At 72.5% G+C, this 13,580-nt stretch overlaps 1 protein-coding gene across 2 annotated transcripts; it reads left to right on the plus strand.

The window, feature by feature from the left end:
* Positions 1–830: 830 nt before the first annotated feature.
* Positions 831–13,576, plus strand: WNK4 (WNK lysine deficient protein kinase 4). 2 transcript variants are annotated; one of them, XM_068418986.1, is made up of 20 exons: positions 831–1,332; positions 6,590–6,762; positions 7,270–7,490; positions 7,578–7,735; positions 8,300–8,388; positions 8,460–8,679; positions 8,756–9,071; positions 9,226–9,356; positions 9,428–9,495; positions 9,574–9,715; positions 9,783–9,899; positions 9,970–10,125; positions 10,423–10,480; positions 10,601–10,741; positions 10,874–11,454; positions 11,609–11,705; positions 11,793–12,222; positions 12,361–12,563; positions 12,680–12,777; positions 12,860–13,576. In XM_068418986.1, the coding sequence occupies exons 1-20, from the start codon at positions 895–897 to the stop codon at positions 12,860–12,862; spliced, it is 3,840 nt and encodes a 1,279-aa protein (XP_068275087.1). In that variant the 5' UTR covers positions 831–894; the 3' UTR covers positions 12,863–13,576. The 2 variants fall into 2 exon arrangements, with proteins under 2 accessions (XP_068275087.1, XP_068275086.1); XM_068418985.1 differs by having other exon boundaries at positions 12,863–13,576.
* Positions 13,577–13,580: the final 4 nt, after the last annotated feature.

The raw sequence follows: 13,580 nt of genomic DNA on the forward strand, positions 1-13,580 counted from the left end.
GCATCGTTGAGTAGAAACAATCTGACCTTAGGAAAAATAAATTAGCGTCGGCCTCAATTGCTTTGTGTTTTGTGTAAACAGCCTCACCGGTAGAACAACCTCCTCCTTTAACCTGAGAGACAACAGGCTCTTGTCCAGGCTCTTGGCTCGCCCAGGGCTGACACACGCGCTCCTATCTTCCTATTTGCGTGACCCTAATTTCAGGATTTCGGACCGCAGTGACCCCGGAGAGGAGCGGCTGTCCGGGACGGCGCGGGGCCGATGGCAGCCCGGGGAGCGGGACGGGGCTCCTGGACACGCTGCTCCGGACCCCGAGCCGGGAGCTCCGAGGAAATGTCTGAGCTGGCACTTTCCTACGGCCCGTCCCGCCCGGGGCTCCAGCGGCAGCGGCCCCACCGCCCGGAGCCCCCCGGGGCTGCCCGCAGGGGAAGGGAGGGCTCGGAGCCCCCCGGTCAGCGCCGCGGCAGCGCGGCCCCGGAGCTCCGGGCGGGAGCCGGGCAGTGCCCCCGGCCGGGGCCGAGCGGGGGGACGGGGCGGGGGGATGATGCCCACGGTCCCCGCGGGCCGGGCCGGGGCTGCGGGGCGCTCGCCCGCTGCGGGAGCCCGTGTTTGCTGCCGCAGCGCCGGGGCCGGGGCCGGGGCCGGATCCGTGCCCGGGGCCGGTGCCCGGCGCCGGTTCCGTGCCCGGTGCCCGGTGTCGGGGCCGGTGGCGCAGCGCAGGCGGGGGGCGGTGGCCGCGCGGGGGCGGGCCCGGGCGGGGCGGGGGCGGTGCCGCCGGGCGGGGCCGGGACCGGGGCCGGGGCCGGGGCCCGGTGGTCGGTCCTGGCTGCGGGGCCGCGGCGGCACCAGGTGCGAAGCTGCGCGGGAGCCGCCGCCCCGGGCCGGGCTGAGCCGATGCCGGCGGCCGATCCCGCCGCCGCCGGAGCCATGTCCCAGCCCGAGGCGGAGCGGGCGGGCGGCGGCTCCGCGCCGGAGCCGGGGCCGGGGCTCCCCGGGCGGGCCCCGCACCGCAGCCGCGCCCGGCGGCCCTCGGGGCGCGACTCCCGCCGCGCCTCCTCCCGCTTCAACCGGCGGAGCTCGGCCGAGCTGGAGCTGCTGGGCTGCCCGGCGCCGGGCGGGGGGCGCGAGGGGTCGCCGCCGCCGCCGGGCGCCGCCGGGCACCGGGAGCCAGAGGAGACGGAGAGCGAGGAGGTGGAGACGCGGGCGGTCGCCACTTCCCCCGACGGCCGGTTCCTCAAGTTCGACATCGAGATCGGCCGCGGCTCCTTCAAGACCGTCTACAAGGGGCTGGACACGGAGACCACCGTGGAGGTGGCCTGGTGCGAGCTGCAGGTACGGCCGCCCGCGCCCTGCCCGTTCCCGCAGACCCCCGCCCCGGGGCAGAGGGCTCGGGAGGGGCAGCCGGACCCTTCACGTGCGTTCCCCTGGCGTGGGCAGCCCCCCCGGCCCCGAGCCCCTCTGCCCGAGCTGCCGTGCGGGAGCCGCGGGGCCGGAGCCCGCCCCGAGGCGCGCGGGGACCCGCGATCCCCCGTTCCTGCCGCGCACGTCGGTGCCCGTGTGCGGCCGGGCAGGGCAGGGCAGCCCCCGCAGCCGGGCTGGGGCTCCCCGCGCCCCCCGCTCAGCCCGGCCCCGCCGGTGCCCCGGCGCAGCGCGGGGCTCTTGGCCCGGGCCCAGGCTCCCTGCGTGCCGCTGCCGCTCCCGGCCCTCCCGCCCCGCACGCACTGTTTTCCATTTGCCTTCTCGCTGCCTGCGCCGTGCAGCACAGCGAGTGCCCCCGCTCCCGCTGCCCGTCCCTGCTCCGGGGGTTTACGGGTGGATCCAGGACCGCTGCCGGGGCTGAGCACCCCGCTGCCGGGGCTGAGCACCCCGCTGCCTCCTCAGTGCACGCCCGCTTGCAGCTGTCCCCTTGGAAAGGCAGCGAGGGCAGGGGTGCCCTCCCCGGTGCCAGCCTCTGCGCCTGTGCCAGGGCTGGAGCTGGCGCCGCGGTTCGCTCCGATAGCCCTCAGCGTGCTCGGGAGCACGTGCCTGCAGCGAGCCTGGGCTGGGCGTCAGTCGGGAGCAGGGTACGGCGTGACCTTGGTGTGCTCTGGCCGCTTGACCTTGGCTGAAGCGGCGTCCGTGGGCACCTGCGTGTGGTTTCTGCGATGCTGCCAGGGGCTCTTTGCTGGGAGCACCTGGGCCCGTGGATTTCCAGGTCCCTGAGCAGTGTCCCCATCTCCTGTCTGCTGCCTCGCTGCTCTGTGCCCTCGCTGCCCCGCGGCCTGGCAGCAGGATGCTGACAGGGGGATGCTGAGGGCAGCGGTGAGGGTGTTGCCCCCGCAACGCCTTCTCCCGCTCGTTGCTTGTGATGGGCCTGATCTTGTCCATGGGGGTGCACGGGGGGAGCCGTGCGTGGGGCTCCCTGTTCTCCTTGGAGCCCCTGGGGAGGGGCTTCGGCGCAGTCCAAAGTCTGCGACAGGCTCCTGCCCCTGGGGTGGCCGCTGTGGCGGGAAGGTCCAAGTCCTTGTTTACACAGAAAAACGTGTCTTGCGAGTTTGTTGTCTTGTTCCTAAAACCTTGGTGCAGCTGCAGGCGGCTGCCCGGGCCGGGTCCTCGGGGCGGCTGCAGCCCAGTAGTGCAAGAAGATCCTGAGATAGCGGTGGGTGATTTCTGGGGGGCGACTGGGGCCTGTCGGCGAGGAAGGTGAGGTCTTGGGCCTCCGCCTGCCTTCACGGGTTGCACAATTGCCTCAGCTGAGAGCCAGCTCCGCGCTCCCTCCCTCGCACAGCCCCCGGCTCTGCCCGGCGCTCCGGAGCTCCACTCGTGTCCCTTTGGGCACGGGGAAGCAGCGGGTGCTGCTGGCAGGGAAGGGCTCTCCTTGGCGAGCCCAGGACCTTCTCGGGCTGCATCAGCTGAGCCAGGCGCTTCCCTCCTGGCTGGCGCCGCGTCCCTCCCTGCAGGTCCCAGCCCCTCGCTGCAGACGTGCCCCAGCTCCCCTGCGCTGGCAGCCGGCACGTGTGGCAGGGCTGGCAGCCCGGCTCGCTCTCTGCCCTCCTGCCCGTCCCCGCGGCCGGGCTGCGCTGCCCTGCGGGGCCCCTGTCCCCACCCCACTGTGCCAGGGCAACTCGGGGGGATGTGGCCCCGGTGCCCATCCTGCAGCCCAGGGCAGGGGCCGTGGGCACGTGGGGCTCTGTTTGGCGAAGCACTGGCCGCGGTGCAGGCAGGGTGTCTTGCGAGGTGGGTGCCGGGGGGATGAAGCTGCACCCACCACGTGGAGGAAGGGGGATCAGGAAGCAAAAATGCTCCCGTGCCCCGAGTCCAGCAGGCACACGCCAGCCCCACTGCTGGGCCAGTGCGGCCTGGAGCTGCGGGAGCCGCTGGCTTGGCCCATGGGGGGCTGGCGGGGACGTGTGGGGAGAGACCGAGCTCCTGTCAGGGACCGTCCCATGAGTGTCCCGCGGTGTCTGGGACACCTGGCAGACCTGGCTCCCCTCTGCCACCGCCGTCCCCCTCCCAGGGGAGCCCCTCGAGGGCCGGCCGGTCCCATGCGGCCCCGGCGCCTGCCCCCCGTCACTCCCTCCCCAGCCCTCTCCCTTCCCCAGCCCCTGTTGAGCCCTGTCCCGCTGACTGCTCTTTATCCAGTGTCTCTTGCCCCAAAATCCACATCCCACCAGGGGCTGAGAGCACAGAAGCAGACTTTTAAAAGTTTGTTTTTTTCAGCAATCATGCAAAGAATCAGACACTGTGACACAAATATGGGATTTGGAACCGCAAATAAAAATGGTTGTGGTTCTGCCCTTTTAAAAATAGCTTTGTCCTGTGTCTTTCACAGTTCTCCTTTTATTGCCTTTCAATTCTACGTGCACACGTAACCTCAGCCCTGACCTGTGCCGCTCCGGAGAGCCGTGTCCAGCTGCCGTGACGGCTCCTGATCCCAGATCCCAGCTCTCCGTGCCCTCCTCGCCCTGCCCTTCCCTCCCCGGTGCCTGCCGACCTGGAGGCCGTTTTTGCCTGTCCCCTGCCTTCCTGTGGGACCCCCCTGGGACCTGCCCGTCCCCGTCCCTCGGTGCCACTGCCCCCAGTCCTGAACGCAGCGTCTGTCTTTGCCTCCTGCCCGCGTCCGCAGCCCCGCCGTGACCTGTTTGTGCTTTCCAGCTTTAGCCCGGGGGCTATTTCTGTTGGTAGGTGCTGTGGGCAAGGAGGAAGCGGGGAGGAAACCAGAGGCCCGGAGCGGGATCGAGCTGTAAATACCTGGCCGTGAGCGGTTTTCCTGTGAGTCCCCTCGGGCTCCCTGCGGTGGGCGCTGCCATGCCCCCCCCCAGCTCCCTCGCCCAGGGCAGGCAGGTGACCTCGGCCGGGGGCTGCGGGGCACCTTTCTTCCCAAATTCCTGCATCTTCCCAAAATCCCGTCCATCACGTGCCCAGCCCATCCCACCCGCGCTGTGGCTGGGAATCGTCCTCGACTGAGCCTGGCGAGGCCGTGGGGCGCCCGGGGCTCAGCCCCGCACGGGGCCGGGAGCTCTGCCTATCCGAGGAGATGAGACGTGGGGATTTGTGGGGTTGGGAATGTGAGCCCCGCGGGGGCTGCGGGAGCCGGGGAGCCCCGCGGGGGCTGTGGACTCTGTGCCGGTGCGTCCTCGCGCTGGGAAGAGCCTCCTACCGCAGAGGCGGGAGCCATCCTTGGCCACCGTGCCCGGCGCTGCCTCCTCCCGCGCTGGCCTCGGCTCCCGCCGTTGGCCGTGCCGGGCCCCCCGGCAGCCAGCTCCTGGCTCATGGATGGGGCTGGACCACTGCCACCCAGCTCCTGGCCCGGAGCATCCTCCTCTGCCCTGCACGAGGTGCTGCTAGGAGAGGACACGGTGTCCCTGGTGCAGTGTGGGCGGCGGGGCTCTGCTGGCAGCCCTGCCTGCCCCTGCCCTGCCCAGCCCCATGCCCAGGCCCTGGAGGAGCAGCTCCTCCGGCCAGGCTGGGCCTGGATTGGGCTCCGCTGCCGGTGCTCGGTGGGGAGAACGTTGGGACCCCCATTTGCAGGACCAGCTGCTGCTTTGGTGGTGTGGGAGGAACAGTGCTGGGTGAGCCCAGCAGTCCTGGCACAGGCTTGGGGGACAAGCTGGGCTCCCCCCGGCACCCTGGCCTCGTGCCGGGGGTTCTGGCTGGGGTTGAGGGTGGCACGGTGGGGGCTGCGCTGGCACGACCGCTCCAAGCGGGGTCCCCTCTTGCCGAGCTGGCAGAGCCACAGCTGCCTGTGACTCCCTCCCTGGCCCTGTTGTAGCCCGTGTTGGCTTCCCCCGTGCCCTTGCAGGTGTGTGGGGCGCAGTGAAGCCTCCGGGCTCCTCGGTGGGGAGTGGGGGTCCAGGGGGTCTGGGGGCAGCCGTGGCGCTGGGCAGGGCAGCCTGTGGTGCCGCGTAGGGGCTTCGGTTGCTGTTTTCCTGCTCGGGTATGAAAGGTCCCATTCATGCGCTGCAGCGGGGCTCAGGTTCTCCTCTGGGCTGAGCCGGGTCCCCGAGCGCCTGTTAAAGCCGGGGGATGATGGAGCGGCTCCAGCCCGGCCGTGATGCAACGAAAACATTACGAAAGCTGCCCGGGCTGGGGGGCGGCAGCGGCCGGCGCAGGAGCCGAGCGCGGCTCTGGCAGCGCCTGGCGGTGGGAGCGCGATGGCCCCTGCGGCAGCGCGGGGGGTCCCAGCTGGGCGGGGGTCCCGGCTGGGCGGCCCCCAGGCTCTGCAGGGCCCGGCGGGGTCCTGGGCTGGGTCGTGGCAGGGGATCCTGCTCCTGCTCCTGCTCCTGCTCCTGCTCCTGCTCCTGCTCCTGCTCTGCTCCTGCTCCTGCTCTGCTCCTGCTCCTGCTCCTGCTCTGCTCCCGCTCCCGCCGGGGCTCGGGGCAGGACCCGGCTCCTTGGGGGTCTGGCCGGCTCCCCCCGTCCTGCACTGCGGGGCCGTGTCCCTCCAGGACGAGGGGTCTGTGTCCCCCCCGCTGGCCCCGGCCCAGCTCCGCTCAGTGCCTGTGTCAGCGCTCGGCTTCAGTTTCCATTTTAATTAACTCGAGCAGGAGGAACATGGAAAAACCTGGGCTGGAGCCTCTCCCACCCACTTTCCCCAACAAAGGCCTCATTGAGGCTGCTGGCACCCGGCCGTGCCGGTGCCCGGTGCTGGGGGCCAGTGGTGCCCGGGGCGGGCAGGGCTGTCCTGGGGGCAGAGGGGCCGCGGCTGTCCCCTCCTGTCGTGGGTGGTGGGTGCCAGCTCGGGGTGAAGGGCAGCGGGAGCGGGGACGGGTGGCCCCGGCACGGGGCAGCTTTCACGGCAGGGAAGCACACGGGCTTCTCGCTGGGGGACTTTGGCCGTCCCTCCCCAGACCGGGGAGAGCGGCTCCATCCAGAGCAGCGCCGCGGGGGACGGGGTGCGGGACCGGCTGGGCGGGGTGACACCGTGGTCTGGTGTCCCCAGCCCCGTGTGAGCCCCTGTGCAGGGCTGACCCCACTCTGCGCTGGGGCCACAGCAGCCCCCCTGCCCCATAGGTAGCGCGTGGGGACGAGGATGTGAGGGTCTCTCGTAAGCCAGGGTGTCCCCCCGTGCCCCCCGCGTGCCCCCCTCACCTCCCGCTGCCTCCCACAGACGCGGAAGCTGTCCAAGACGGAGCGGCAGCGGTTCAGCGAGGAGGTGGAGATGCTGAAGGGGCTGCAGCATCCCAACATCGTCCGCTTCTACGACTCCTGGAAGTCGACCATCAAGGGGCAGATCTGCATCGTGCTGGTCACCGAGCTCATGACGTCCGGCACCCTGAAAACGTGAGCGGGGGCCGCCGGGTCGGGGTGAGCAGGGAGGGGACGGGGTCCCTGCGGTGACGGGGAGGCGAGGGACAGGGCTGCACCCCCGGCCTGGGCCCTTGACGTGGGCATTCAGGTGGGGATGAGGGGCTGGGGTGGGATCCGGGTGGATGGTGGGGCAGGGCTGGGAGCTGGGGACACAAATCGGGGGTCGCAGCTGGATGTTTGGAGACCCGGGAGCTTCACTGGCACTGTCCTGTGCGGGGACGGCGTGGCCCGGGCACCCTGGCGCTGAGCAGGGCGGCAGCACCGGCCGCTCGCCCCAGCTGGCTCCCGGTACCGGCAGCTCAGGGAGGTCGGCTCCGCCGGGGCCACATTCTCTGTGCTGCCCGGCCGGGAGGGACCAGGAGGGGACCAGGAGCCCCTGCTCATACCCTGCCTGAGCACCCAGGCCCGGACAGGCTCCGAGGAGGGTGGGCTGGGGCCGGGGCCGGGGCGTGGGTCCGAGCCCCGCGGGTCCCTCGGCAGCTATCTGAAGCGGTTCAAGGAGATGAAGCTGAAGGTGCTGCAGCGCTGGAGCCGGCAGATCCTCCGGGGGCTGCATTTCCTGCACACCCGCTCGCCCCCCATCATCCACCGCGACCTCAAGTGCGACAACATCTTCATCACGGGCCCCACCGGCTCTGTCAAGATCGGGGACCTGGGCCTGGCCACGCTCAAGAGAGCCTCCTTCGCCAAGAGCGTCATCGGTGGGCCCCGGCACGGTGCCGGTGGGGACGGGTTGTGGCTGCGGGGGGTTGGCACCGCGGGGGTGCTGAGCCCGCTGCCCCCCCCAGGCACCCCCGAGTTCATGGCGCCGGAGATGTACGAGGAGAAGTACGACGAGGCGGTGGACGTGTACGCCTTCGGGATGTGCATGCTGGAGATGGCCACCTCGGAGTACCCCTACTCCGAGTGCCAGAACGCGGCTCAGATCTACCGCAAGGTCACCTCGGTGAGTGGCCCCGGGGGGGAACGGGGCAGGGGCTGGGGGCCGGTCGGACGGAGCTGTCTGGCCTCGCTGTGCCCCGAAATGTGTCACCGAGCAAGTTGTGCGAGCAGCTAAAAATAGTCTGGGCAGTGAGACGGGGCCGTGCCGGGGCGGGGGGGGCCGTGGCTTGGCTGGACCCCGGGGCCGTGGCCCCGTGCCAGGCACTGCCAGCGCATTAATGGGGTGGAACGGCAGCGGGTCAGCTCGGCCACCCCCTGCCCCAGGCACCGCGGCCGCCCCGGCTGGTCCCCACCAGCTCCTGCCCGCTGGGGTGGAAACCTGCAGCCCCAGGGCGTCCTGGCCCCGGCTGCCTGTGCAGGCACACGTGTCCCGGCCACGGGAGCCGCTGCCGGGCTGGTGGGACCGGGAGCCCTGTCCCCATGTGTCCCCTGCTGCCGGTGGGGCTGAGCCTGGGGGCGCCGGGGGCTGCGGCTGCCCAGGAGCGTCCGGCAGCACCGTGGCCCCGCAGAACCCGGGGTCAGCCCCGGGCGCCATGGCGGGGTCTGGCACTGACGCCGTCGCCCCCAGGGCCTGAAGCCCAGCAGCTTCTACAAGGTGAAGGTTCCAGAGCTGAAGGAGATCATCGAGGGCTGCATCCGCATGGACAAGAACGAGAGGTGAGGGGAGCGGGGGCCTGGGCGGCGGAGCCCCCGGCCCCCGGCGCCGCGCTGAGCCGTGCCCCCCGCAGGTACACCATCCAGGACCTGCTGGAGCACTCCTTCTTCCAGGAGGACACGGGCGTGCACGTGGAGCTGGCCGAGGAGGACGACGGCGTCAAGTCTGGGCTCAAGCTCTGGCTGCGCATGGACGACACGAAGAAGCTGCACGGCAAGTACAAGGACAACAACGCCATCGAGTTCCTCTTCGAGCTCTACAAGGACGTGGCGGAGGAGGTGGCCCAGGAGATGGTGAGTGCAGGGACGGGGGGACCCTGGGCGCCACGGGGACCCTGCACCCCAACGCAACGAGCCCCCTCCCGTGCAGGTGGTCCTGGGCTTCGTCTGCGAGGCCGACTACAAGCTGGTGGCCAAGGCGGTGCGGGACTGCGTGGTGGCCATCAAGCGCAAGCGGGAGAAGCTGAAGCGCGCCCAGGACGTGCCGTCGCCTGCGGAGCCGGAGCAGCAGCTGCTGGAGGAGCTCAAGTCCCCGGTGCTGCCCGGCACCGCTGCGCCCGCCCCGGCCACCCCCGGCTCCGGGGACTCCGTCTTCAGCAGCACCTTCCCCCCGGAGCCCGAGGAGCCCGAGGCTGACCAGCACCAGCACTTCGCCTACCAGCACACCAGCTACTCCTCGGCCACCTGTGCGTAGGCGCTGGGCAGGGGGACAGCAGGGCGGGGGGGGTCCCTGCCCACCTCCAGCCGTGCTGTGCCCCCAGCCCCACAGCCGTTTCCTGGGGCTGCGGGTGGGGAGGGGGCTCCGGCTCCAGCCGTGCTCACGCGAGCGCTCCTCCGCAGCCGACTGCGAGACGGACGGCTACCTGAGCTCCTCCGGCTTCCTGGACTCCCCGGACCGGGCCCACCGCAGCTTCTCGGCGGAGGAACCCCCCAGCCTGCCGCCCGCCCGCCCCACGCGCTGCTTCCCCACGGTGAGCGGGGCCCCGCGGGGCCGGGGGCCGGGGCGGCTGCGGCGCGGGCTCACACCACGCTCTCCCCGCAGAGCATCGCGGTGCAGCTGCCCCCCGAGCGCCTGCCCCCCGCCAGCGGCTTCTCCTCCCCGGTGGACAGGTGAGGCTGGGGGGGCCGGGCGGGAGCGCGGCGGCGGCGAACGGCCGCGCTGATGCTCCGGCGTTGGGGGTCCCGCAGCTACGCCTCGGACGTGGCATCCGGCATGAGCGACGGCTGCGAGGGGCTCTCGGCCAGCGAGTGGAGCGCGGAGCTGCCGCCCAAGCGGGCCCCGGGCAAGCTGCTGCGGCGCCGGGCACGGTCCAGGCTGCGCATCACCAACGTGAGTGCCGCGGGCGCGGGCGGGCGGGCGGGCGCTCCCCGGGCTGAGCCGGCCCCGCTGCCCACAGATCTCCGACAAGAGCGACCGGGTGGTGGAGTGCCAGCTGCAGACCTACAACAACAAGATGGTGACCTTCAAGTTCGACCTGGACGGGGACAACCCCGAGGAAATCGCGGCCGTCATGGTGAGCGCGGGGCGGGGGCGAGGGCGGGGGTCTGGCTGGGCCGGGTGCTGACCGGCCCCTCGGCCCCCAGGTCCACAACGAGTTCATCCTCAAGTCGGAGCGGGACGGCTTCGTGCACCGCATCCGGGACATCATCCACCGCGTGGAGACCCTGCTGCGCAAGGACGGGCGCGGCGGCGCCGGGCTGCCCGAGAGCCCCGAGGCCGAGCGCGGCGCGGGCAGCCCGGTGAGTGCCCAGCACGGGGGAACCCACCGACGCTGAGCGGGGCTGGGGGTGCTGCCCGCCCCGGGGTGCCCGGCGGGGAGGGGGCCGGGTGCAGGGTCACCCAGCCCCGGGCAGGAGCAGCCCTGTGCCTGCGGCTCCGGGTCACTTGCCCGCTCCTGCAATGGGCCGTGGTGCCCCCTGCCCACGGAGCCACCGGCTCCTGTCCCCGCACGCGGTGGGGCCGGCGTGGGGGGGCGCGGCTCAGCCTGTCGGGGGGCTCTGCCCCGGCGCTGGGCTCAGCCGCGTCCCCCTCGGCAGGTGGACCTGCAGCTGCAGGAGCTCTCGCGCTCCATCTCCTCCTCGTCCTCGCTCAGCGGTACGTCCCTGCGGGCCCTGCCCGTGTCCCCCAGCCCCGTGACAGCCCCGCTGAGCCCAGGGGGGACCGCGGGGCACGTCCTGCCTCGGCTCAGCATTGGCCGTCACCCCTGTGCCGCAGACCTGGGCTGCACCAGTCCCAGCCTCTCCGTCCGGTCCCCGGTCCTGCCGGTGCCGAGCAGCTCCCCGTCGGAGACCGACCTCGCCAGCCCCCCGGAGCCGCCGGCAGCCCCGGCCCCCACGCTGCCAGGCTCCCCCGCAGGTACCAGCCCCGGCAGGGCCCGGCACGTCGGTCCCTCGGGGCCTCCTTGGCTGGTCCCTCGCTGGCGCGGGGCTCGGAGGGGCTGGGTGGCCTCGGGGGTCAGGGACGCTCCCGACACTCCTCTCCCCCCAGGCTCCGCGCAGACCTGGCCCTTCGTCTCTCCGGCTCCCTCCTGGCTGACGGCGTCGCCCGTGTTCCCGCAGACCCCCCCGAGCACCCCGGGGGGGCCCATCCCACCGGCCCTGCCCCCAGCCCTCCTGTCCCCGCTGCCCACGTCCCCTGTCCCCAGCGGGCCCAGCAGCCCCCTGAGCCCCCCCGTGACCAGCACGCCCTGGTCCCCCACTGCCCCCCTCCTGTCCCTGGCCAACGTCTTCTCCCTGGCAGTGATGAGCGTGGCCCACACGCTGCTGCCCGCCGTCTCCTCCATCGCCAGCTCGGGCGGGCACCTCTACCCTCCGCTGCTGCCGCGGCCGCAGAGCCTCGTCCTGGGGCCCCCGCGCTTCGTGTACCCCGACCCTGCCAGCATGGCCAAGCCCGCCCCGGCCGGGGGTGGGACCCCGGAGTCAGCGGGGGCCGATGTCCCCAAGGCCGGGGGGCCCACGCCATCCCCTCCCCTGGCACCAGCCCCACCATGCCCCACAGGCAGCGAGGCTGCAGGGAGTCCCCCGCCATCGCTGAGCACGGCCGCACCGGGGAGCCCCGAGGGCACCACGGTGAGTACGGGGGTGGCAGGGGCTCCCCGGGGCCGCTCGAGGTGGGGCTCAGTGCCAGGGGTGCTGAGTGGGCGGTGGGTCCTGGCGCAGCAGGGGGGGGCAGGAGACATGGGGGCACCTGGGGTGGGCGGCTGACGGTGCTCGGTGCCCGCAGGTGCCGCCAGGCTCCCCCAGGCCCAGCCACCCGCTCATCGTCTCGGAGTCGCCGGCCCCCGGCGTGCCCAAGCCCCGGCTCTCGCCCATCACCGAAGGTGAGGTGGGGAAGGGCCGAGGCTGCGCCGCGACGGCCCCGCAGCCCCCGTGCCCTGAACCCCCCCAACCGCCCCCTGTCCCGGCAGAAGCCAAGCCCCAGATCCTGGGCCGGTTCCAGGTGACGCCGACCAAGGACCTGGCCGTGACGCCCCCGGTGCCGGGCAGCAGCGAGGGCAGCAGCGAGGGCGAGTGGCACGGTGCCGAGCCGGCAGCCGGCGGCTCCCCCCTGCCCGCGGCCCCCGACACCGGGGGCAGCTCAAGCAGCGACTCGGCCTCGGTGCTGGGGACGGCGGAGCAGGACGCCGGGGCCGAGGAGGCGGTGGCTGAGGAGGGCACGGCGGTGCCGGCGGAGAGCGACCGGGAGGGCCCCGGGGAGGAGGGCGCAGAGAGCGCGCCGCAGCCGGCGCCGAGCCAGGTGTGGCTGAGCTACTCCCGCAGCCTCTCCTACCCGAGCAGCGACGACACCGAGAGCGAGGACGAGGAGATCTGGGAGGAGCTGCAGAACCTGCGCCAGAAGTGAGTGACCCCGCGGGGAGCCGGGCGGCGGCTGTGCCCGGAGGCAGCGCAGGGGCTGCAGGAGGGACAGGCCTTGCCCCCCTGGGCGGGAGGACGCGGGGCGCAGGGCTCGGCTGCCAGCGCCCATCTCCTCCGCAGGCACCTGGCCGAGGTGCAGCTGCTGCAGAGCGCCCAGAAGAAGGAGATCGAGGAGCTGTACCTGCGCATGGGGAAGCAGCCGCCGCTGGGCATCGTCTCCCCCGCCGCCATGCTCTCCAGCCGCCAGCGGCGCCTCTCCAAGGGCAGCTTCAACCCCTCGCGCCGCAACAGCCTGCAGCGCCTGGAGCTGGCGCAGCCCCCAGGTGCCAGCCCCCGGCCCCAGCTCCCTCCGAGACGGGACCCCCGGGGCCGGGGCTGCGCTGGGCAGAGCTCTGTGCCCCGTCGGTGCCCCCTGCTCAGGGCCGGCCTGTCCCCGCAGGCATCATGCGCCGTAACTCGCTGAGCGGCAGCAGCACCGGCTCGCAGGAGCAGCGGCTGAGCAAGGGGGTGACCTTCGCCGACGACTTCGGCTGGATGGTAAGGGCGGGGGGCTGATCCCCCCACCGTGGCCCCACGGCGCTCCCGGCGGGCCCCCCCTCACCGCTGCGTCTCTCCCCAGTAGCCGGCTGGCCAGGAGTGACTTCGTGAACTACCTCAACCAAGTGCCTGCTGCCCCGGGGTGGGCAAGAGCCCCCGCGCCAGCCCCAGGAGGACAGCGCCAGCCCCAGGGGCAGCTGAGCCAGCTGGGTGGCCCCCCGGGGAGCCTGGCCCCCGCCTCTGCCCCCCGCCCAGCCCTGCACCCCTCAGCCCTGCGCACGGCAAGGTACCTGCTGCCTGTGTTGGCAGGAGCACAGGCCTGTCCCGCGCTTGTCCTCCCCTTTGCTCCCCCCTCGCGCCCCCCCGGCCCCCTCCCCGCCATTCCCAGCCCGTTTGCTCATGCCCGGCCCAGCTGCAGGATGCGTGCGAGGCGCTGCCACCCTGCGTGGCTTTACCCCGAGCTGAACCCGCACGGGCAGAACCGGGCCTGCTGCCGCCCTGCGCCGCGCAGCCACCCCCTCGCTGCACCCCAGTCACCCCACACCCCCACCCCGCCACTGCGCTGTCCTCCAGCCCTGCTTGGGACAACGCGTGGGGCCCGTGCCCACCGCCCCGGGCTGCCCTGCTCGCTGCCACCCTCACCTCGCTCTGCGCAGCCCAGGACATGCCGGCTGCGGAGCGGGAAGGGGCTTCGCTCAGCCCCGTAGGCGACAGCCGGTGCACCAGGAACGGCAGCGGGTGCACTTTGTTACAAATTGATGTCTGGAAAGTGTTTTCATAAATACAAATTAAATACAAACGGG

The sequence above is a fragment of the Nyctibius grandis genome, chromosome 26 (genome assembly GCF_013368605.1).
Source record: "Nyctibius grandis isolate bNycGra1 chromosome 26, bNycGra1.pri, whole genome shotgun sequence".
NCBI classification, from domain to species: domain Eukaryota; kingdom Metazoa; phylum Chordata; class Aves; order Nyctibiiformes; family Nyctibiidae; genus Nyctibius; species Nyctibius grandis.